Raw genomic sequence first — 25,384 nt, 5'->3', positions numbered from 1 at the left:
AAAATTGGTGCCCACAAAAAGAAATGAATCAACATTACTGTGGATTCATTTTTATTCGTGGTATACCAATTTTCGTGGATTTCGTGGGTAACCGCGAACCACGAATTTAAGAATTCAACGAAGAATAATCCAGAGAAATGTGTATTGAGTCGGATGTTTTTTTCCGGTTATGTTATGCAGTTCTAGTATAGTGTTGACTAGCGATAAACATTGTAACATAACACATGTTTTTTATTGAAAGAATATACAAGTGTTTTGATTAAATCTATAATAAATATATCTAATATCAGTGATAATTTACTTTTTAAAATTGATTAAAACTTATCATGGAAAATAACTGCAAGTTGTTAATTACCGTGTCATAGTTTGGTTTACCAGTGATTAAACATCAATAGGATTAAGTACGGGGATTTTGCCCATAGGTAATATTGTTTATGACAGCAACATTTATTTTCACACCTTATACTTATATCACTGTTTATTATATCGTGATTAGGGAAATGAGCTTTCAATCATAAAGTTTAAAATTCCTTATAGAATTCAGACAAGAATTTATAAATTGTAAAACAAACAAATAATTAGTTGTCTCTGTCCATTATTGTAATCAAAGTTATCAATGAACACTTTAACCTAGAATGACCAAGCGAGCTTTTTCAATGAATTCCTTCTTTTTTGTTTTGTTTTATTATTGATCAAACCAAGGAGGTTGTATGATCTCCTAAATCAAAAAGAAATCCTCGAATTACGTATCTAATTTTTTGGTGTAATCAGCAACCCACGAATTTACGTATACCACGAAACGTCTTTTTTTCTCTATCCACGAAAATTGATACCCACGAAAATAAATGAATCCACAGTATACCTATAGTTTATTGTTTTATAAATATGCAAGTGTACTTTATCTGTCTGCGGTTTCATAAATACATAAATTAAGTGAGAATATTTATTCCAGATTGTTGTGTCAGAGGTGGTGTTAGAGGTGTTTGTATGGAGTTATGTGATTTTACATTAGACTTTGCTGTGATTTCTGAGGATAAATATGCTGAATGTTTACAACTTCTACCAGTTTTTGCTAGCTGTGCTGCAGGTAAATATGATGATTAATTGCGTAAAGATTTTGATACCTAAGTTTTAAAGTGAAGCATTTGTTTTGCATACATGTGAATCTCTCAGTAGGAGTACAATAATCCCCTCAGGGGTTCCTAATCCTTCACAGCTGTCCACCACATGTATAGCTTTCATCAAATCAGTGTTTTCTTACAGTAAATCCAGTTTACTTCAACACTTCCAAGAAACTTGTTGTTTTTTCAATGTACCATAATAATTTCTTCTATAGTGTTGAGGATGTGTATGAAATTGATGATAAAGAATATCGAAAAACAAAGCATTTTTCATTGTTTCATGACTTACTTTTAACACTAACATTGTTAACAGCAGAAGTGCAGTATGTTGTTGAATAAATTTGGCAGACATTTGGCTACATTATAGCAATGTTGTTGGTGTATAATAATTATTGTTTAACTTTATTGTAGATGGAAAAGACCATAGTGAGTGTTGTGATAAACGAGGTATAAAGCCCTACTGTCAGACTTTTTGTCAAGGTTCCACACCAGATTTGTCAGATATAGCATCACTATTAACCTGTGTTGATGAGGCTACAGATATTATGGAATGTATAGAACAAGGAAGAAGTAAGAACACCAATTCTATTTCCTATAGTTTTGTCCTGCTTGAAAATTGTCCTCTGTTTGGCATTTACATTGTCATGTCTTTTATAAGTTACTATGCAGTATGGCTTTGGCTTATTGTAAAAAATAGAAACACATTAATTTACACATTAATAAACACTACTTTAATTTGTGAATTGGAAGATTTTTTGGGTGTCTCATACAAAAACTTTGACTTCGCTATTTCTTATATTTTAAGATGGATGTCAACACTAAAATATAATTTACTTTAAAAGTCTTGTTTTTGTAAAAGGGTTTCTATTTGTCACCGGATATATTTATCCATTTTATTTCATTATTAAGCATTTCATATTATTTGTGTTTTCAATGTTATATGTTTTCCATTCATATCATATTCATATTTCATATTCATGTTTCTTGACGATTGACGACAATAGTTTTGCGCTGCGTATTTTGAAATAAACTATTGCTTTATACGCTATGTTTTGCTTTCCGTACTCAATATTTAAATTAGTACAATAGAAAGTTAAAGCGATTCTTTATTATTATTTAAATGATATATATTTATATTCAAATAGCATGAGTTATGCGCTCAAAGCACGGCAATACTAACCATATATGTGTTACAGTAAATAGGTGAAATTAGGAATTACACGTAATTACTAAACATTTCAGTAAATACCTGTAATTACTAGCCAATTTAGTAATTACATGTATTTACTAGCTGTTTCAGTGATTACTGGTATTCACTGATTTTTTTGGTCATTTTTACAGCTACTTACTAACTTGATATTTTTGTTTTAAAATCAAAGATATAATTCAAGATACCAAATAAGAAAGTAAAAGGGTATGTGTTTTAGGGCTCACTTAATCAAGGATTAAAGAATATAAGGCACATTAAAATTGTATACTCTGTAGTGTTTTTGAATTGAAACTGGAAAATGGTTGTTTTAAAAGTTTTGAAAGTCCCTAAAAATCATTTTCAGCATGCAAGTCAATGATATCAATTCGATATTGGGAAATACATTTGTGAGATGTTTATAGGCAACTTCTCCACCTCTTTTCGATGATAGACATTGGATAATGCCATTTTTGGTTGAATAATCTTGATAATTCTTAAAATCTTTTAATTTCTTTAAATCAAAATCTCCATCAGACATACTTTGCATATAAACTTGCTCAATGACATAAGTTAAATTCCTTTTACGAAATAGGTTTATTTACGACTTCTTTTGTCAGACTGTTGCGATGAAGTTGACATTTTTCACAAACCAATTTATACAATTTGAGGGGGTTAAGAGTCACATTTCATATTTTTGTATTTCTCTTTTTTATGAGTTTTTCAAGACCTTCAAACTTAGGCTTATAAACCTGTAACAAAATTTTATCATCGTTTTTATTTGTATGATAATCATCTTTTTGTGGATTGAATAAGTAACTAATCGGTCCATCTCTTTTGTTTTACTTTCAATGTTGTTATTCAATTTCTGTTTCTTTTAGTCGAGCCTGCGACTTTTGTATCACAAGCGAGACATAGCAAACCATTCTGTCTTCAGCAGCGTCCACAAATATTCACTATGTGGTTAAAGTTCTTTCAATTTTGATAACTTTCTTAAATTATCCTGGATTTCTACCAAACTTGAACAGAAGCTTGCTTATGATCATAAGATAATTTTAAAGAAGTAACTTTTGTAAAACAAATCCTTTTGCGTATATTCATTAAAATGGACCTATTTTTTTCCCCAGTAATGCAGTTATTAACATTACATAAACTCAGCATTCACCCCAAAAGCTAACCAATCCTTTCAACAGACTTATTCAGAAGGGATATAGTTACGATACTGTTATTAGGTCATTAAGGATGACATATTTTGGTATTGATGTTGATTCACTCTTAGGGTCTTTGCATCAGAAATAAACGTATTTATTTTAAAACCAGTTTTTGGCATGATACAGGTTATGTTTTTCACATATATTTTAAAATTGAATGATACTAAACCAGCTAGCGGGAAGGATTGTGCTTGATTTTTATATGATGAAGACATAATCTTTCAATCAGTTTAATTGAGGTCTAGAGCTGGCATGTCAGTAACTGTTGGTAGTCCTTGTTAATTAATGTATTATCGTCATTTTGCTTTGTTTCTTTAATTACCTATTCTGACATTGGAATCAGACTTTTTTTTAAATTGAGTTTTGCATATTACTGTGTGATTCTTTATTCTACATTGGCTAGAGGTATAGGGGGAGGGTTGAGATCTCACAAAACAAGTTTTAACTCCAATCCATTTATGTGCCTATCTAAAGTCAGGAGCCACTGACCTTTGTAAGTCTTGTATTTTTTTTTTAATTTTAGTTCATTTATATGTTTTGGAGTTTAGTATGAAGTCCATTTTCTCTGAACTAGAACACATTTATTTAGGGGCCAGCTGAGGCCCATCTCAGGGTGTATGATTTTCTAACTGCATTGAAGACCAATTGGTGGACTACGGCTGTTTTCTGCGCTTTAGTCTGGGTTGTTGTTTCTTTGACACATTCCCAATTTCCATTCTCTATTTTATTGATATTAGTTATATTCAAATCTATGTACAATTAGGCTTTTACAAAAAAAAATATTTACCATTAAAAATATTTAAATAAGTTCTTGAAAACCCAGTTTAACAGTTCTGTCATAATATTATTTGTGAAAAATGTCCCAAAATTGTTGGAAAATAATAATTTGACATTGCATTGTCCAAAGAGTTATCATTGACCACAAGAAAGGTGACCTTATTCTATGACATTTCATCTCTGGTTTATAGTTGTTTCATAGGCAATCATACCATGTCCTCTTATTATGTTATTCAGCATTGTATATTAGATAAAAGAAGTTATTTTATATTTCAGTACTTATTCCATATGCACCTTGGAATGTTCGAGTTGTTCAAGAAAGTGATAGGATCCATGTTTACTGGGACCCACCTAAGAATGGTACTGCAGAAGTGACTGAATATGATATCTACTACAACAGTTCCAGGGACGCCACCGTGCAACACATCACTGTTGTAAGTTTATTGCCATGGAATAGAATGGTACAGTTGGTTAGCAATCATCTGTATTAAAGCCTGTCTATTACCACAATATATGATGGTAAAATTGCTGCATTTTTTTGTTTCCAGTCTTTAACTTTAGTTTGCCTCAATCAAATGTTATTAATCTAATGCAAAATAACTATTACCACAAAACACAAATCAAGTTCAAATTTGGGTAGCATCACTTTTACCGTTTTTTAGTTATGTCCCTTCATAACTTTATATGATATGCAAGCGGGGGCATCATCTGTTCCATGGACACATTCCTTATTTATATAACCTTAAATCTTCATCATAATAACATGAAATCAAACGAACCTAGAAAAAAAAATTGCACGAGGTTGAAATGCTGATATATTTTATTGAGTCTGCATTGTTTAAGAAATAATTCATGGCAGCCGTAGATTTGTTTTCATTTAACCATGGGTTGGGCATTTATATTCGATTATTATACCCCCGCTTTAAAAAAGGGGGGGGTATACTGTTTTACCTCTGTCTGTCAGTCTGTCCGTCCATCAGTCCATCCGTCAGTCAGTCCGTCCCATGAAACTTTCGTCACATTTTTCTCAGGAACTACACATCCACCCTTTCTGTAATTTGGTATCAACATTTATATATGTCAGCCACACCGTGTGATGCGTTTTCAGATTCATCACTTGACAACTTCCTGTTTACCGAACACTTGTCTGATTTTACACATGATAGCCAAGTTGAAAATTTTCGTCACATTTTTCTCAGGAACTACAATACAAGGATTTCTGAAATTTGGTTTCAGGATTTATATAAGTCAGCTATACCGTGTGATGCGTTTTCAGATTCATCACTTGACAACTTCCTGTTTACCAAACACTTGTATGATTTTACACATGATAGCCAAGTTGAAAATTTTCGTCACATTTTTCTCAGGAACTACAATACAAGGATTTCTGAAATCTGGTTTCAGGATTTATATAAGTCAGCTATACCGTGTGATGCGTTTTCAGATTCATCACTCGACTTCTTCCTGTTTACCGAACACTTGTATGATTTTACACATGATAACCAAGTTAAAAATTTTCGTCACATTTTTCTCAGGAACTACAATACAAGGATTTCTGAAATTTGGTTTCAGGATTTTTATAAGTCAGCTATACCGTGTGATGCGTTTTCAGATTCATCACTCGACAACTTCCTGTTTACCGAACACTTGCATATTTTTACACTATTAATATTATCCACTTGCGGCGGGGGTATCATCAGTGAGCAGTAGCTCGCAGTTTCACTTGTTTAACCTGAGTGTTAGCTTGACTTACTTGACTTAATCCACTTCCTGACATGGGGTACATAGGGCGACCATAGTAGCTTTCCATCTTTTCTTGTCCTTGGCTATTTTCCTTGCTTCTCCCCATGTTTTTCCAATTTTCTGTAGATCAGATGTTAGATCTCTGCGCCAGGTGGATTTTGGTCGCCCTCTTTTACGATGGCCCTGTACATTCCAATCTAATGCCTGTCTAGTTACATTTGTGTTGTTGGTAATTGTTGGCTTCATATACCCAATAAGAATTGATATTTGTTAGTTTTATATTATATTTAGTAAAAGTTAAACTTGTTCAAAATTAAGTGAAAACATATTCATTCATATAGAATTTAGTCCTGTGTATTTATTTATAATTTTGCAAATATATACCGGTATAGGAAAATGAAAAAAAAAAATACTTTTCTGTCTTTACTTACAAAATGACACTATTGATTGATTGATTGTTGTTTGCTCATACCTGCCAAGTTTTGAAAGTCCCCATGGGGGTTTTAGTGCGCGACAACAATTTCAAGGGTTACAATTCTTTGCGACGACTATTTTGCGTGTGCTGTTTTGTGGTATAGAAAAAGTGTCATATTTGTAAGATGAGCTTACATGCCTTTTTCTTAAGTTTATTTGCATGATTCTAGTTATTATATATCAGTAGAAAAGATGAACATGTAGCTGCAAGACCAGGAATTAATTTCATGTGTAAGGATATTAAATAATTGTAGACTTTTCCAATTTAAAATAATGCACAAAGAAAGACCTTTATCAGGTTGGGAACAACACATAGGGGTATCCCCTCAATGTAAGGACATTAAAAACCACTTTTTAGCTCACCTGGCCCGAAGGGCCAAGTGAGCTTTTCTCATCACTTGGCGTCCGTCGTCCGTCGTCGTCCGTTGTCCGTCGTCCGTCGTCGTTAACTTTTACAAAAATCTTCTCCTCTGAAACTACTGGGCCAAATCAAACCAAACTTGGCCACAATCATCATTGGGGTATCTAGTTTAAAAAATGTGTGGCGTGACCCGGTCAACCAACCAAGATGGCCGCCACGGCTAAAAATAGAACATAGGGGTAAAATGCAGTTTTTGGCTTATAACTCAAAAACCAAAGCATTTAGAGCAAATCTGACAGGGGTAAAAATGTTTATCAGGTCAAGATCTATCTGCCCTGAAATTTTCAGATGAATCAGTCAATCGGTTGTTGGGTTGCTGCCCCTGAATTGGTAATTTTGAGGAAATTTTGCTGTTTTTGGTTATTATCTTGAATATTATTATAGATAGAGATAAACTGTAAACAGCAATAATGTTCAGCAAAGTAAGATCTACAAATAAGTCAACATGACCAAAATGGTCAGTTGACCCGTTTAGGAGTTATTGCCCTTTATAGTCAATTTTAACCATTTTTCATAAATTAAATTAATCTTTTACAAAAATCTTCTCCTCTGAAACTACTGGGCCAAATTAATCCAAACTTGGCCACAATCATCTTTGGGGTATCTAGTTTAAAAAATGTGTGGCGTGACCTGGTCAACCAACCAAGATGGCCGCCACCGCTAAAAATAGAACATAGGGGTAAAATGCAGTTTTTGGCTTATAACTCAAAAACCAAAGCATTTTGAGGAAATCTGACATGGGATAAAAATGTTTATCAGGTCAAGATCTATCTGCCCTGAAATTTTCAGATGAATCGGTCAATCGGTTGTTGGGTTGCTGCCCCTGAATTGGTAATTTTGAGGAAATTTTGCTGTTTTTGGTTATTATCTTGAATATTATTATAGATAGAGATAAATTGTAAACAGCAATAATGTTCAGCAAAGTAAGATCTACAAATAAGTCAACATGACCAAAATGGTCAGTTGACCCCTTTAGGAGTTATTGCCCTTTATAGTCAATCTTTAACCATTTTTCATAAATCTAAGTAATCTTTTACAAAATCTCCACTGAAACTACTAGGCCACAATCATCTTTGGGGTATCTAGTTTGAAAAATGTGTCCGATGACCTGGCCATTCAACCAAGATGGCCGCCACGGCTAAAAATAGAACATAGGGGTAAAATGCAGTTTTTGGCTTATAACTATGAATTCAAAGCATCTAGAGCAAATCTGACAAGAAGTTAAATTGTTAATCAAGTCAATATCTATCTGCCCTGAATTTTTCAGATGAATTGGACAACTGGTTGTTGGGTTGCTGCCCTCCAATTGGTAATTTTTAAAGAAATTTTGCCGTTTTTGGTTATCTTGAATACTATTATAGATAGCGATAAACTGTAAACAGCAATAATGTTCAGCAAAGTAAGATCTACAAATAAGTCAACATGACCTAAATGGTCAATTGACCCCTTAAGGAGTTATTGCCCTTTATAGTCAATTTTTAACAATTTTCATTAATTTGGTAAATATATGTAAATTTTTACCAAATATAGTTCTCTGATATAATTGTAAGAAGCAAAATCGTTCAGTAAAGTAAGAACTTCAAACACATCACCATCACCAAAATACAATTTTGTCATGAATCCATTTGTGTCCTTTGTTTAATATGCACATAGACCAAGGTGAGCGACACAGGCTCTTTAGAGCCTCTAGTTTAGTAAAAATGAGCACATATTCATATTATTTGAAGAAACTTTTCCCAAAGAATTATACATCTTATGATCTATCTGGTATAATATGGTCAACACATGTCCAATAATTTTGGTATGTTCTTGGCCTAATATATCATGTATATCTTCTTTATTTTTCAAAATAATTGGACCCTACATTTAGAAAAGTAGTTCTAAATATAATGTCAGAATTTCCCATTTTTACATGTAAGTTAAATAAAAATCTACATTTTTCATTTTTATTTTTCACAGAAGTAAAATGACCCCTTGACTAAGGCAAGTCCCTCATTTAAGGGATCCTCATGTGGGTTTTTTTGTTTTGTCCATGTGAAAAATAAAGAATAGTACATTAAATGATTTGGTATTTTAATTAAATACATAAATAACATTTGTTACATCAAGTGTAATATCAATAAATTAGTGAATAAACTACTATTTATTATCTTTATGGTAGTACTGCATCATTGAAGTTTGTCAATCAGCCATGCTTTTATTCTTATTCTGTGTAAGAACCTCCTTACAGGTGAAAAACCATTTGCCATGTTCACGATTTTAAAAAACAGAGGATTCAACACAAGTTCAAAATCTAGGATGTTAGAATTTTCTTGAGAGCAAACGTTTTTGATTGGCTGATTAATTTGATCATAAGAAACATAGAATTTGATTGGCTGAACACGAATGTCTTCCTTGGACACAGTTCAAAATCGGGAACCATCATATTTTTCGTGTAGATTTTCACAAAATCGTGTTTTAGAGGGTTTTTCACGATCACGATCGTGCAATCATGACAAAGGGTCAAAATCGTGACATACACGCCTAAATCGTGAAAGTTGGCAGGTATGCATTGATAATGAATCCACATTTTAATATGTAAATGGTATATATAGCAGCTACATGCATCATGATGTAAGATACACAAATGTAGATATATTTAAACAGAACCATGTAATTTCATTTTTTATACTTACAGGATAAAACAATAACAAATATCAACTCAATAAAGATACCACAAGAAAGCAATGGTATTTCATATTACATCTGGGTAACTGCAGGTAACTCTCATGGAAACAGTTTACCAGCTGGACCTCGTGCTCCACTTACCGTATCAGGTTAGTGAATACCATCAGATACCAATTTCATGTACCATTTATGTAATTGTTGAAGTAACTCAATTTGATATAATGAGGAGAACATTCAGGGAGAATGATTTACATATATCATATGGCTTTGTGTTAAATTTTTTGGAGTATATATAAAAAAGAAGATGTGGTATGATTGCCAAAGAGACAACTCTTCACATGAGACCGAATGATCCACAAATTAATAATTTTAGGTCACTGTTTGTCCTTCAACAATGAGCAAAGCCCATGTTTGGAAGAAATAACCATCAAATAAGAAAAAGGAAACCTTGTAAGGTGTATATGTCTGTCTGGAAGGTATCATCTGACCTTGACCTCATTTTCATAGTTCATCGGTTAATGTTAAGTTTTCCTGGTTAAGTTTGTTTCTTAGATACTATAAGCAATAGGTCAACTATATTTAGTGTTTTGATTGATTGTAATGTTTACATCAAAGGCTCATCTCTGGGTGAGTGATTTTCTAGTTGCATTGAAGACCCATTGGTGGCCTTCAGCTGTAATCTGCTCTTTGGTGGGGATGTTGTCTCTTTGACATATTCCCCTTTTCCGTTCTCAATTTTATTTTATTATCCTATTTAAATTACATACAGTCAACACATATATATGAGTGCAGACAGTATACTTTTATCTATAATCATTAATTAATATAATCAATGTTGTTTTATAATTCATTTTTTTTTATTTTAAAGATTTTCTACCATTGGCTCCAAAAGATCTGCAGGCTGGAGCTATAACTGGGAATACTATAGAACTGACATGGACTGCTCCAGAGTATATTGCTAACATAGCTGATTATGTTGTCTTTTATAAAATTGGAATAGAAAATAAAATCCCAAAAGAAGTAAGAATATAGTATATTTTGAATAAAAGTGGTGTTGCTGTATGTCAAAATACAGATTGATTCCAAGAGATTTACCATATTTAATAATGTCTCTAACAACAAATGTGGAAACAATTTGTGTCTATTCCACTTTTATTCTTTTTCTGTTGATTTTCCTTTAATTGTTGCCTTGTTCACATCTCTTTATGACTTCATATAGAAAGACAACATCATTTAGCACATAATTAGAAATAGGAGGATTAACTCCACCATCCATATAAGTGTGCAAAACCATATTTATCCACTTTGGACAGTTTAATTTTAAATATTTAAAAACCTTTGCGATCCTTGAGTTATAGATTTGAAAAGTTGAGTGTATGGAGTGAATAATTATTGTATCACACTTGATACAGTGGTAGAATGTATATTAATGTGTCTATTCTTCTTAAACAATTGCTTTGCCCATCTGTCAACTTGGATTCTCCAACAGTTTCAACATATTGGGCTTATCTGCAGATGGAGGTGTAAATAAAATATCTTACAGTTTTTATTGATATAAAAACAAACTTAACAAAATTACTTCAGGCTATGGTTAGGAGTTGTTTTTGTAGGAATGAACTGTAATGTTGAAATTAAAAGATATTGTCTCTTTAATTGTTAAACATATTCAGAAGGCTCTTCAAAATACAGTTGCATCGTGTTAAGTCTAAGACAAAGGGACATGATGAAAGTATTAGAATTATCTAAGGTTTGAATGCATAGATTAGGGAAAGAGATTTGTGTAAACTAGATATTTTGAACAGTGTGACCTTTTTTCCCCAATATGACAATTAATAATTGTGTTTTTAATTTCCATATTTATTTATAAATACAAAACATTAAATAAAAATCAATACACTAATATTTACAAAGGTCAGTCACTATAAATTATGGAATCGCTAGCTGAATGAAAAGTTCTAAGAGACATTTGTGATGGAGGTCATCTGCTTAGCATTCAATTATTGTAAATTTATCATTATTATTGTCATCCTTTTATTTTTAGTAATTAATGAATTTTAATTGTAAGAACTCCAGTTATCTCAACTTAAGTAATTAGGTCTTTCCACTTTTCTTTGGAAAACCATATTGTATTTCTTCTGATTATTTATTTTTTTCTGCCTAATTTTGTTCGTGCGATAAATATTTGTTTCACAATATGTCTCTTAGATATTTGGTATATGATAACGAACAGTTTATGCGCCTTTGAAATTTACCCAGTGTCATACCTGCCAACCCTCCCGTTTTGAGCGGGAGACTCCCACTTAACTGCCAAAATTCAGGAAATCTCCCACTTGCCGGTACCCTCCCACGCGGGAGTATAGAATCTTTAGCTTTTGTATACTTTAGCCTTGTATGATAAGTCAACATTAATTACGTTTTTGTGTCACTGCTGAGGGTTTTTCTTACCTGTAAACATGGTAAATCACAGACCATGATTAATTAAATGGCTTAAATTGTTAGCTTGGGTGTCAAACATAATACTAATTATTGATCATTAACCCCATTTGCTTGGTGTCAAAGAAATTTCGGATTACCTCTTCTGATTAATCCTGTTTTAAGTTATCCTTCTTAAAATAATGTGAATTGATCAAACAATATAAACTAAATACAAATTGAACAAAGGATAAAAAAGGATGCTAATTAAATGATTTTGTATGCCTTAAGACAAAAAAATAATTATATTTGAAAATCATTTATAGATCTATACTTCTATTCAATGTTTGGATTGAAATTTATTAGCTATGTAAAACCGACCGTGTGAGAGGTGTATAGCCAGTCAAGGTCGTTAAACACTTCCATTTGTTGTGCATCTGTCACTCTATGAAAACAGTACTAATTTGACTGAAAATGCTAATGAGTAAAAATGACAAAGGAATTATACAAACCAACATAGTTTAAATAGAATATAATCATATTTAAAAGAATAATATCTATAAACTCTGATATATGTGTTTGAAGAAAAATGAATAAACAGGTCATATATTTCAGTTGAAAAGGTCGTTCTCACAAAATCTCCCCCTCAGCTGTCCTAGCTGAGAGGGAGATCTCCCTCTTTGAAGGTTTCAGAGGTTGGCAGGTATGCCCTGCGTAACCGAATACTTTTCTTTGAAAGAGTTATCTCGCCAAAACATTGTTTTCCTTGTGTCCACAACTCCTTCCATCCGTAAAAGATTACGACTAATTTATTTTATAAAATTGCTCGTTATATCTTTCGCATGATGTGTTGCATTTTTACCGTAGTGATATGAACACTCCATATGAGAGTTATTTCCCCTTATGCATTTGATATAAGTAATATGCATTTCTATCTTGTAAACCATAAGTGATAGAGACCAAGGATCTTTTGATTTAAGGTCCTTGGTCCAAAATAATGAAAATTAGGTCAAGGTTATATTCTAAATTTTGATTTTGGCTTATTTTCATTTATATCCAAAAACTGTATAAGATATCGACAAATTAATTTTACTTAATTGTTAGTTGCGACATGTCGTAACATGTAAATTTTGTTTGCAAAGGTATGTTGAATGCAAAAGTATTCTCCCCTCTTGTATTTAAAAATATGCTTTTGGTAATATAACTCATTAACCAAATATAATTAAGACCTTTGGTTTTTTTATTTGAGGTCCTTGGCTTGTAACCTTGAAATTTATCTCAAGGTTATATATTGATTTGACGTTCTAGATTTTGTGACCTTTTCTTTTATCTCATGTGTATACATGATAAAGCCATGGGACCTTTTGCAATAGCTTTCAAACCATTTAACCTTGAAAAAAACAACTGTAAGTGACCTTGTGTAAAGCGGAAGTAGTTATTTTTTCATACCTTATTTAAATAAAAGTATATAGAATCAGATATTTTTGGAATAAGTGTCAAGTAAATATGCAAAGAGTATAGGAAGTAACAAATTATCTCCCTTATTTAAAAAAATATTGAAAAGAACCATATATTTTTTAATCAGCGTACAATAAGCTATCATTTGACTATTGAAATGACATTTTAAACCTAATTATACCCCACACAACGGGTTGCGGAGGGTATAATGTTTTTGACCCATCTGTCCGTCCGTCCGTCCGTCAGTCCTGTTTCTTGTCATCGCAACTCCTCTCAAACCGCTCAACAGAATTTCACGAAACCTTTTCAGATAATAAGGACATACTATGTAGTTGTGCATATCGACAGGAAATTGCGATTCAATTTTGTTTCTAGGAGTTACGCCCCTTTGAACTTATTTACTTTAATGTACTACTGCAACAGTTTGTCATCGCAACTCCTCTCAAACCACACAACAGAATTTCACGAAACCTTTTCAGATAATAAGGACATACTATGTAGTTGTGCATATCGACAGGAAATTGCGATTCAACTTTTTTTCTTGGAGTTACGCCCCTTTGAACTTATTTACTTTAAGGTACTACTGCAACAGTTTGTCATCGCAACTCCTCTCAAACCACACAACAGAATTTCACAAAACCTTTTCAGATAATAAGGACATGCTATGTAGTTGTGCATATCGACAGGAAATTGCGATTCAATTTTTTTTCTAGGAGTTACGCCCCTTTGAACTTATTTACTTTAATGTGCTACTGCAACAGTTTGTCATCGCAACTCCTCTCAAACCACACAACAGAATTTTACAAAACCTTTTCAGATAATAAAGACATACTATGTAGATGTGCATATCGACAGGAAATCACGATTCAATTGTTTTTCTAGAAGTTACACCTCTTTGAACTTATTTGCTTTAAGGTACTACTTCAACAGTTTGTAATCTCAACTCCTCTCAAACCACACAACAGAATTTCATGAAACTTTGTTGATAATAAGGACATACTACGTAGATGTGCATATCAACAGGAAATTACGATTCAATTTTTTTTCTAGGAGTTATGCCCCTTTGAACTTATTTGCTTCAATGTACTTCTGCAACAGTTTGTCATCTCAACTCCTCTGAAAACACACAACAGAATTTCATGAAATTTTGTAGATAATAAGGACATACTATGTAGATGTGTATATTGACAGGAAATTATTATTCAGTATTTTTTCTTATACAATTTTTTTTTCTTATACTTATTTAATTTCTCCAATGACAATGTGGGGACGTGGGGTATGTGAGCGTGCTCACTAAGGGTTCTTTAATTTTACTACTTTCATATTTGAATAAATGTTTTTTGGTGGAAAGACCTTAAAAAGAGGTTTTTAATTTAGATTTGTTTTGATTTTACAACAGGTGAATTTTTATCTCGGATTTTGCATTTGCGCCGATCTGTATTTAATTTTCATTGATTTCATCTTTCATTTGCCCAGATTGATTGTGTACAGGTAGATTACAGGTAATCTCATTCAGGCGATATCTTTTTGCGCCAAAAAGTAACTCATTTGCGCCACAACTTAATTGCGCCAATACTTCTTTTGCGCCACCTAATTTTCAAAACTATAGGTATCATTTGCGCCAATGAAACAATCATCCTAATAAAATTATCCCGCTTTCTGGCTCGTTACACAATACAAAGTCATTATCTTTGTTTAACAACACCAATATCATCCAATATTCTGTGAAATTCTGCTTGACTTTTAGGTTGAGCCGGATGCAGTTTTATTCTCTCCATATACATTGACTGACGCACATATTTTAAATCTTTCTTTTCTAAATTTTCTTCTTCAATTTTGAAGAGCTCTGAATTTTTTTATTTTTGAAGGACGCTCTGGCAGCATATCCGTTGCTTTTCTTTTGCACACAGTTCTCAAAATTTGATGTTCTTATTTCTGGACTTTTGTTTCATGACATATAATCTAATTCTCCAATCAAAATAATTGTACACGATTCATCTGTGAATAACCTAGCACAACACGACTTAACTGTACATCTCCACCTTATTTCTCCAGTTTTCCTTAACTGTTACATCTCCACCTTATTTCTCCAGTTTTCTGTACAAATGCCTGACGGAATTTTGTGTTCTTCAACTTTGATGACCGGTTTTTCCTCTATCAGACTCTATTTTCTTGAATGGTATATCAGACACTCTTGACTCGTGAAAAAATATTCTATTACTAAACAATTTATTTTTTGGGGAGTTTTCTTAAATTTGATGAGTTTCAATTTCAATTAAATCTTAAGTGGAAATTTAAATAATAGTACATGTATGATATAGGTAAATCATGTACAGTTATGATATAAGTAAAATATATTTACAGGTAAATGTGGTGCAATTTCATTTCATTTATTGGCGCAGTTAATACCATCAAAATAAAAGAGAGTGGCGCAATTAATACCTTTTCAAAACTGCAATTGGCGCAAATTGATTCTGCCCTCTCATTCATACCACATTATGAAAATTGTGTCATTTTAGTTATATATAGATAGTTAGTCAAAATATACAGTGTATGTGTGCTATTAAAAATATAATTCAGATTTTTAAATGGCCAATTTATATTTGTTGTTGATATCATAATTGTTTTTTACTTTTGAATTGTCTTCTGTTTAAATCTTTTCTGATCAAATTTGTCAAATCTTATTACTTTAACAGAATTGAACAAAAGTTTGTTATTTTATAACCCCTTCAATCAAAAAGAGACTGTAAAACACTTCTATTATTATTAGGGATGGCAACGAGTACTCGAGTACTCGGGTACTCGCTCGAAAGGCAGAGTACTCGAGTACAGTTTTAGTACTCGGATACTCGATTGTCTGTTATACGTCTTGAGATAATTCTCTTCACATTTCCACTCACTTTAGTGTCGTTGAACTATCCCATTCGTAATCACTAAATACATTTTTTAAAATCAATGAACAACATAAATATGTTTAACCTTGCGATACTATTTGTTATAGTAGTACCAGCAACGTCCTTTCCTTCCGAGGGAATGTTTTCATGTGTACTACTTGTAACAAAAAATTAACAGTCAACCCAATCTATCGTCTGAAATTATTGACCAGATCATATTTCTAAACAAGAACAAAAAAAAACCATTCAAGCATTCAAAGGTACCTGCTGTGATCCCTACGCAACTGATTAGAGACAATTTTAACGGATCAACAATTTCATTGATTAATAATTTACTCATCACATTGGTATGAGATATACATTTAATTCAGTTTAATTACTCTGTGTTTGAAACTTAACTATAATTGTTTAATTTACAATTGAAAGATAGGCGAAAGTACGAGAGCGACATTGAAACACAAAAGTCGAAATTAAAGTGACAACATCATGGCTAAAAAAAAGAAATCAGACAAACGATAGTGCAAAATAACAGAACACAGAAAAAGTAAGACTGAGCATTACGAAAAAGCAGAAGTAATTTGAAGTCGATTTGTCAATTTGCTGTTGACAATTTAATAGACGCGTAGTATTATAAAAAAAATACGAACTTCTCAGGAACATATGATACATATATTGTCTACTTTGTCGGACTTTATATGCAAACATTTTTGATTTTATTTGAATTTGGTTCCTGAACACACTTGTACACAAACAATAATTGTTATTATGATAGTTCTTTTTGTAGAAACAGCAATCGGGAGTTCATTGTTTAATTGACACAAAAAACATTGGATCAAGCTATGTTTGTAGTATGTTTATGAAAGGTAAAAAGAAACACACTGCATCCCAAATCTAAACTGTTCAATAGACGTTTAAGATTCAGCCGAGTACTCGCGAGTACGCGAGTACTTGCGAGTACTCAAGTAGTATGACCGAGTATCCGAGTATTCAATTTCAGATCTTTTGACATCCCTAATTATTATTAACAGTTAAAAAGAACAATAAAATATAAATATTGATGATATTATTTACAGTTAGTAGTGCCAGTACCATCAACTAAAACCACATTGAGGTTACTGTCTCTTAGTACTGAATATGAAATATATGTTGCTGGAAGAACAAAGATAAATGGTATAGGAGACAAGTCCAATGTTATCAGGGTTAAGACAGGTAGGTAGAAGATACTTACTTTTATATTTATGTACTTTACTCTGCTATAAATCAGTTTGCACAAGGCAAAAAGTAAAAGGGTTAATGAATAAATTTGCAACTACTACCCATATTTTACAAACATATTAATAAAAAAATAAAAGTGTGCTTTCAAAAAGATACGTTACAAGGTCAATTGTTCTCTTTAGTGATATGGAAAGTAATAGGCAAGAAGAAAAAGAAGAAAATGGGCCAGCACAGAAGTTATTTATCACTTTTCATATTGTAACGTGTCTGGGGTTCGTACCCGAGTTGATTCTCGAGATCTGAGAACTGTATATATATATTTTCCTTTGTTTATAATTCCTGTCTAACTCTCTCTTTCATTAAAGCTCCTCCAGCTCAATTACTATTCAGCCTTACTGGCTTACTGACGCTATAGGTCAATTAAATAGCATGATCTACTTGCTCACTAGCTCTGTAGCTCTTAGCTCAACAGACTCACTAGCGCTGTAGCTCCACTGGCTCACAATATTGTCGCTCTTTCCGCTATATCTTTCAATCAACAAAGCTCTCTTAGCTCTTTAGCTCTTCCGTTTCTCTCGATACAGCTCACTTACAGCTTAAGATAATTCTTCTACTAAGTTTCAGTTATTGGAAACACTTCAGCAGTGAATCCAATGTTTGGAACAATAAGCAGGTATTTATCCTATCACTTATACGTGTGCTCTGACTCTGACTGACTGCTGACAGCTGTTTATATACCCCTGAATGATTGCAATATACCACTATTGGACAATACCATTATCCTATATTTCCTAGTAGCGAGGGTGTGTCATATTGGACTGTGCCATATTGAGCATATCATAGTAACAAGGGATGTCTAGTAATTAAACGATAATATCTTATCTCAAGGAAGATATTATGGTACCCGATGACAATAAAAATACCAATTATATTGTTATTACATCTCACGCTGAAGATTCTTCATAGAGGTTCACTCATTTACCAGTTTATTAAATAGTCAGAGATATGCATAACTACTTGATTTGGAAAGTAGAATATAGTCCGAAATAATGCAAGTTATCAAATGATTAACCTCACTGTAACTTTAATGAAATGTAACTTATTAATACGATGAAGTTTAAGGTAAGTATTAAGACAGATAAAGAAATAGTAACTGTACCTTTTAATTCCAATGTTTTGATGTTTAGGGTTCAAATACGAAAGGGGACAGTAACTACTGACTTTGCCCTTGTTAATGCATAGTCGTCCCAAAGTCATTTGTCACATTACCCGCGCATCCGAGAAATGCGTCCTCGCAGTTTATTGTCAGTCGAAAAGTTTTTCCTTACAAAGACAGAATCATTCCTATAACAGGAATTACCTTCTAAACTCGTATAAATACATTTTCCAACTTTAAAAAATTTGCGACACATTCATTGCCCGATAAACTAAGGGACAATGATCAAATGATGATACAACAACACCATAATTTTAACTGCCACAGGAAGTACTTATCTAACCAAATAACCGGTATGAAATAATTTTGCCTATGTAGCTGTTCACAAGAAGCCTACTCTTATCGAACTCGATGCCAAAAGATACTGCTGCTACAAAGGGATCTTTAAGGTGCACAAAGTGTGACATTCAATGTACACCAGCCTTGGAGTTTATGTCCCCAATCCGACCAGACACATACATATTTATAAAACAAAATAGATACATGTTTTGTTATATTTATTTATTTTCCAAAAGTACTTTATCCCCTAAAGCATGCCTTGCTTCAATAAAGTGTTAATCACTACTATTTTGGTCGCTTAAAGGACCTGTTCAACTACCTCAATTATTTCAACATTTCTTCCGTTTTCCTCGTATGTTGTTTTGGTGGTAACTGTTCTTCTAACAGTTGTTAGAGCAGATGCCTGCGTTCCAATCTCTACTCCTTTATCGCTATTAACAACTTTTGTAGGGGCTCTTGGTATCACATGTCTTAAATCCTTCGGACTCAATTTATATATCTTTTTTATCATTCTACCAACTTCTACATCCTCCCTAACTATAAAAGATTTTACTTCCTTATTGTTTTCTTGTACAGCTACCCTACCAGCCTGTTTCATTCCTTCTATTATCTGACCTACTTTATCATGCTTAGTAGCTTCCTTAACTTTCTGATTTGCTTCTATCTTAGTATCATTCTTATTGGTCTCATCTTCATTGTTATTTTCATCTGAATTTGTTTCTTCTCCTGTACTAATGGGACCACTTATCTGTCCCAGATCTTTCCTGAGGCATTCATTTGTGTCTGACGACAAGTCTATGTCAGGTATTATAACTTTACTTTTTGGTTCATTTTTGGTATGTACTTTCTTATGTCTTTTAACATTACTTTTTCTGTTGCTTATATATGAACAACCCCCTTCTGTGCATGTATAACGTTTATTAGTGACCTTAATGTCACACTCTACTAAGTTCTCCTTTAAGTCATCTGTAGCAAGTGTTTTGTAAGGACACTTTTGATGTTGACTCCGATGTGTAGTCTTTATTTTTGGCATAACTCTGAAACAACCGAATATTCCTTCATATTTCAACATAACCTGAGTACCATCAATTTCAAAACTATTCTTCTCAAGATCAATCTTACCTTTGATTGTCTTCATGAAATCAAGTGCAAAGTCATTCGTCACAATATTTTCTTCCAAAGGGGCAAGAGTGCCTACTCTATAGATTTTTCTTCTATAATTCCAGTGGCATTTTCTATTTGTGTCTTAAAAATTAATAATTTACCATATCTACTTTGATTTCTTTTTGCTCCTTGGTGAGTTCCTATCATGAGGTGCCATGTTGCCTAGTAAAGGACTGGGAATAATGGTAAATCCAAACTTACATGCACATGTAGGGAGAATGTAATATCAAAAACAAAATATGAGAAAACTTCATTTCTTAAAAGATAGAAGGAAATTAACAAAAGACAAATTTATTTATAGATCAGTTTCATGAAGGGCCATGCCATTACCATTTTGCTTACTCCTGATCACATATGGCAAAGTACTGTAATTAATATATAGTCATACTTAGATATATGTAAGTTGTTGTGACTTGAAATTACAGCTCCAACCATCTGAGGCTATTGTCATGCATGTGCAAATGTTAAATGTTGCTTTCCTCATTCTACCTTTTCTTACCCTGGTATTTTTAATGTTGATAAGTTCTTTGATATTCCTATCCATTTGAATTTTTATATTAAAAGGTTTTATGTAGGACAAAGTCCAGCATAGGAACAGTACATATAGACATAGAACCGAAATTTTCACATGTTTAATTATTATAATAAAAACTTTAAACTGTATTACAATACATTTTACAGCACAAATACAATCTACAAAAACTTTTTGGTACAGTATACAGAAATTTGCAATGTGCCTTAAATGTTCTTGAAAATTTTATTCCATGTTTTTATACGACCGCAAAATTTGAATATTTTTTGGTCGTATATTGGTATCACGTTGGCGTCGTCGTCTGCTTCGTCATCGTCGTCGTCCGAATACTTTTAGTTTTCGCACTCTAACTTGTAAAAGTAAATAGAAATCTATGAAATTTTAACACAAGGTTTATAACCACAAAAGGAAGGTTGGGATTGATTTTGGGAGTTATGGTCCCAACATTTTAGAAATTAGGGGCCAAAAAGGCCCCAAATAAGCATTTTCTTGGTTTTCGCACTATAACTTTAGTTTAACTAAATAGAAATCTATGAAACTTTGACACAAGGTTTATGACCACAAAAGGAAGGTTGGGATTGATTTTGGGAGTTTTGGTCCCAACAGTTCAGGAATTAGGGACCAAAAAAGGGCCCAAATAAGGTAAATAGAAATCAATGAAATTTAAACACAAGGTTTATGACCACAAAAGGAAGGTTGAGATTGATTTTGGGAGTTGAGGTCCCAATAGTTTAGGAATTAGGGGCCAAAAAAGGGCCCAAATAAGCATTATTCTTGGTTTTCGCACCATAACTTTAGTATAAGTAAATAGAAATCTATGAAACTTAAACAGAAGGTTTATGACCATAAAAGGAAGGTTGGGTTTGATTTTGGGGGTTTTGGTCCCAACAGTTTAGGAATAAGGGGCCAAAGGGTTCAAAATTGAACTTTTGTTTGATTTCATCAAAAATTGAATAATTGGGGTTCTTTGATATTCTGAATCTAAAAATGTACTTAGATTTTTATTTATTGGCCCAGTTTTCAAGTTGGTTCAAATCGGGATCCAAAATTAAACTTTGTTTGATTTCATCAAAAAATGAATAACTGGGGTTCTTTGATATTCCAAATCTAACTGTGTATGTAGATTCTTAATTTTTGGTCCCGTTTTCAAATTGGTCTACATTAAAGTCCAAAGGGTCCAAAATTAAACTAAGTTTGATTTTAACAAAAATTGAATTCTTGGGCTTTTTTATATGCTGAATCTAAACATGTACTTAGATTTTTGATTATGGGCCCAGTTTTCAAGTTGGTTCAAATCAGGATCCAAAATTATTATATTAAGTATTGTGCAATAGCAAGAAATTTTCAATTGCACAGTATTCAGCAATAGCAAGAAATCTTCAATTGCACAGTATTGTGCAATAGCAAGAAATTTTCGATTGCAGTATTGTGCAACAGCAAGAAATCTTCAATTGCACAGTATTGTGCAATAGCAAATATTTTCAATTGCACAGTATTGCCAAATAGCAAGAAATATCTAATTGCACAATATTGTGCAATAGCAAGAAATGATCAATTGGAGTTATCTTTCTTTGTCCAGAATAGTAGTTGAATCAACTTAAATCATTGTTTTATACAATATACAATGTATATTCACTTTTACTACCAACTGATAAATTAAAACAATCTTTACCATTCAGTGATAACAAGCACTTTATTTTACATTTTAATATTTTATGATGTATTTAAATGAGTAGTTATTGTTGTAAACTCCATTAGAAATTTGAATTGAGATCAGTTTTTGGAAAAATGGAAAGGGGGATGTGAAAAAAAATGGGGGTGGGGGGTTTAACTTTTCTCATTTCAGATTTCATAAATAGAAAGTAAATTTCTTCAAACATTTTTTTGAGAGGATTAATATTCAACAGCATAGTGAATTGCTCAAAGGCAAAAAAAATATTTTAAGTTCATTAGACCACATTCATTCTGTATCAGAAACCTATGCTGTGTCAACTATTTAATCACAATCCAAATTTAGAGCTGAATCCAGCTTGAATGTTGTGTCCATACTTGCCCAAACCGTTCAGGGTTCAACCTCTGCAGTCGTATAAAGCTGTGCCCTGCAGAGCATCTGGTTATATTTTGTTATGCATGAATTAACATGTTTGAAATTCACTTTCTGTTATACTGAATATCAAACAAAATCTATTTTTTTTTCAGATAGTAAAGTTCATGTCACAGATAAAAACAAGGGTAAACAAGGTATGTTTGTGGATCCACTATTGTCAACAACCTTTAAAAATGTTTAAAAACAAAAATCAAATCAGGTTTGTCAAATCTAAAATATGTGGAACTATATATGTTCATGCATATGGCAGAGCAAAATGGGGCATTGTCCATATCTAGTTTCTTGTTGAAGGCTGTATATAATATGGTGATACTTAAGTTTTAGTTTTGTATCTCATAAATGCTAAAACATTAGAAATACATTTTTAGCTCACCTGGCCCGAAGGGCCAAGTGAGCTTTTCCCATCACCACGCGTCCGGCGTCGTCAACTTTTACAAAAATCTTCTCCTCTGAAACTGCCAAGCCAAATTAAACCAAACTTGGCCACAATCATCATTGGGGTATCTTATTTAAAAAATGTGTGCGGTGACCCGGCCTACAAACCAAGATGGCTGCTATGGCCAAAAATAGGACATAGGGGTAAAATGCAGTTTTTGGCTTATAACTCAAAAACCAAAGCATTTAGAGCAAATCTGACATGGTGCTAAAATTGTTTATCAGTTCAAAATCTATCTGCCCTGAAATTTTCAGATGAATGGGACATTCCATTGTTGGGTTGCTGCCCCTGAATTGGTAATTTTAAGGAAATTTTGCTGTTTTTGGTTATTATCTTGATTATTATTATAGATAAAGATAAACTGTAAACAGCAATAATGTTCAGCAAAGTAAGATTTACAAAAAAAGTCAACATGACGGAAATGGTCAATTGACCCCTAAGGAGTTATTGTCCTTTATAGTCAATTTTTAACAATTTTCATAAAATTTGTAAATTTTTATTAACATTTTTCACTGTAACTACTGGGTCAAGTTCATTATAGATAGAGATGATTGTAAGCAGCAAGACTGTTTAGTAAAGTAAGCTGTACAAACACATCATCATCACCAAAACACAATTTTGTCATGAATCCATCTGCTTCCTTTGTTTAATATTCATATAGACCAAGGTGAGCGACACAGGCTCTTTAGAGCCTCTAGTTATTGTGTTTTTTAGTTCCACATTATAACATGCTAAAAGATATATAAGCATATATTAGTGTAATTTTATTCAATTAAAAATATCTAATAATAAAAGTGTTTGGATAATATGCTGCCTTATAGTGTTAAACGAAAGTATATATCTGTTCCGGACCATATGAGTATTTGGACCATACGCGTATGGTCATGACCATATGGGTATAAACTCATATGGTTGGGGTAATTAACACTCTGTTACAGTTTACTTTTAATACTTCTAAACTCTTCATATGGTATGACCGTTCATTCAAAAGACGCTATCATATAGGTAATTTTATCGTTATATTATAATAAAAAGATAAGCTAAATAAAAATAAGAAGTTTCACATTGTTAATTTTACTTAATTGTCAAATTTAAAGTAAACACATTTTATACCGATGGTCATTACCGATGGTCATAACTGATTTGTTATTACGAGTAAATGGCAATATGTCGACTAAAAAATTAAATTCCAAAAATTTCTTAATGAACTGTTACATAAGAAGTCACTGGAAAGTAGCATATACTATTAGTTTATTTAAGTTGTGTTGTGAAGATGGTGTATTGCAGTCAACCATTTTACGATATTTGAGATCTAGAGCTTCTTAAAAACACTGTAGACATCAGAATTGCCAAAGACCTCGGTATCACTGTACGCAGCTGCAAAAAAGGCTTGTTTTTCACTCGCAAACAAAATGTGTAAATGAAAAAGATCGTGCACAAAACTTGCAAATGCAAAAAAGCTATGATACCGTGTGGAAGTGAATGTCATCCAAGCCTACATGCACTAATGTAACTAGCGATGAAAACTAACTATGGCATCAATATTAAATTTTTACGTAGTTTTTTTTATTATAAAATTAAAGAATTGTCATGTTTTAAACCATCACTGTTTTTTTTTAGATAAAGTTCTTTTATTATTGAAACGTTTATAATGTAATTTGGAAAAATAAATATACCTATATGGTCCAAATACTCATATGGTCCGGCCCGTTAATAACCAAATGAGTATACGTGTTGTGTACAAGTTATCATTTTGTACAAATTATAATTTGTACAAAAATATTGTACAAATTATAATTTGTATTTTGACTTTGTACAAATTATAATTTGTACAAAAAATTTGACCAAAATTCACTTATAACTTGTACAACAGTTTTAAATATGAATTTTGGTGAAAAATGCATTTCTTCACATGATACAATTGTAATTAACTGACCACACACTAAACTTAATTAACAAAATACACCGTTTTTTCACAACTACAAAAGGCAGATTGATCTTCGAAATTTTTGAGAGAAAAAAAAGGAAACAATTAGGATTTTTATACAAATTTTTAATACATAAACTACTT

At 32.3% G+C, this 25,384-nt stretch overlaps 1 protein-coding gene across 1 annotated transcript in view; it reads left to right on the top strand.

Annotated features, from left to right (window-relative positions):
* Positions 1-25,384, top strand: part of LOC139488876 (Ig-like and fibronectin type-III domain-containing protein 2) — a 104,994-nt gene that overhangs the window by 65,909 nt on the left and 13,701 nt on the right. The window contains exons 31-37 of the mRNA XM_071274828.1: positions 953-1,087; positions 1,533-1,691; positions 4,572-4,729; positions 9,611-9,749; positions 10,469-10,620; positions 17,438-17,573; positions 22,970-23,011. Coding sequence (XP_071130929.1) covers positions 953-1,087; positions 1,533-1,691; positions 4,572-4,729; positions 9,611-9,749; positions 10,469-10,620; positions 17,438-17,573; positions 22,970-23,011 — 921 coding nt within the window. The remainder of the gene's footprint in view (positions 1-952; positions 1,088-1,532; positions 1,692-4,571; positions 4,730-9,610; positions 9,750-10,468; positions 10,621-17,437; positions 17,574-22,969; positions 23,012-25,384) is intronic.

Source organism: Mytilus edulis, chromosome 9 (genome assembly GCF_963676685.1).
Source record: "Mytilus edulis chromosome 9, xbMytEdul2.2, whole genome shotgun sequence".
Classification (NCBI taxonomy): Eukaryota; Metazoa; Mollusca; class Bivalvia; order Mytilida; family Mytilidae; genus Mytilus; species Mytilus edulis.
This window is presented reverse-complemented; position numbering and strand designations above follow the sequence as displayed.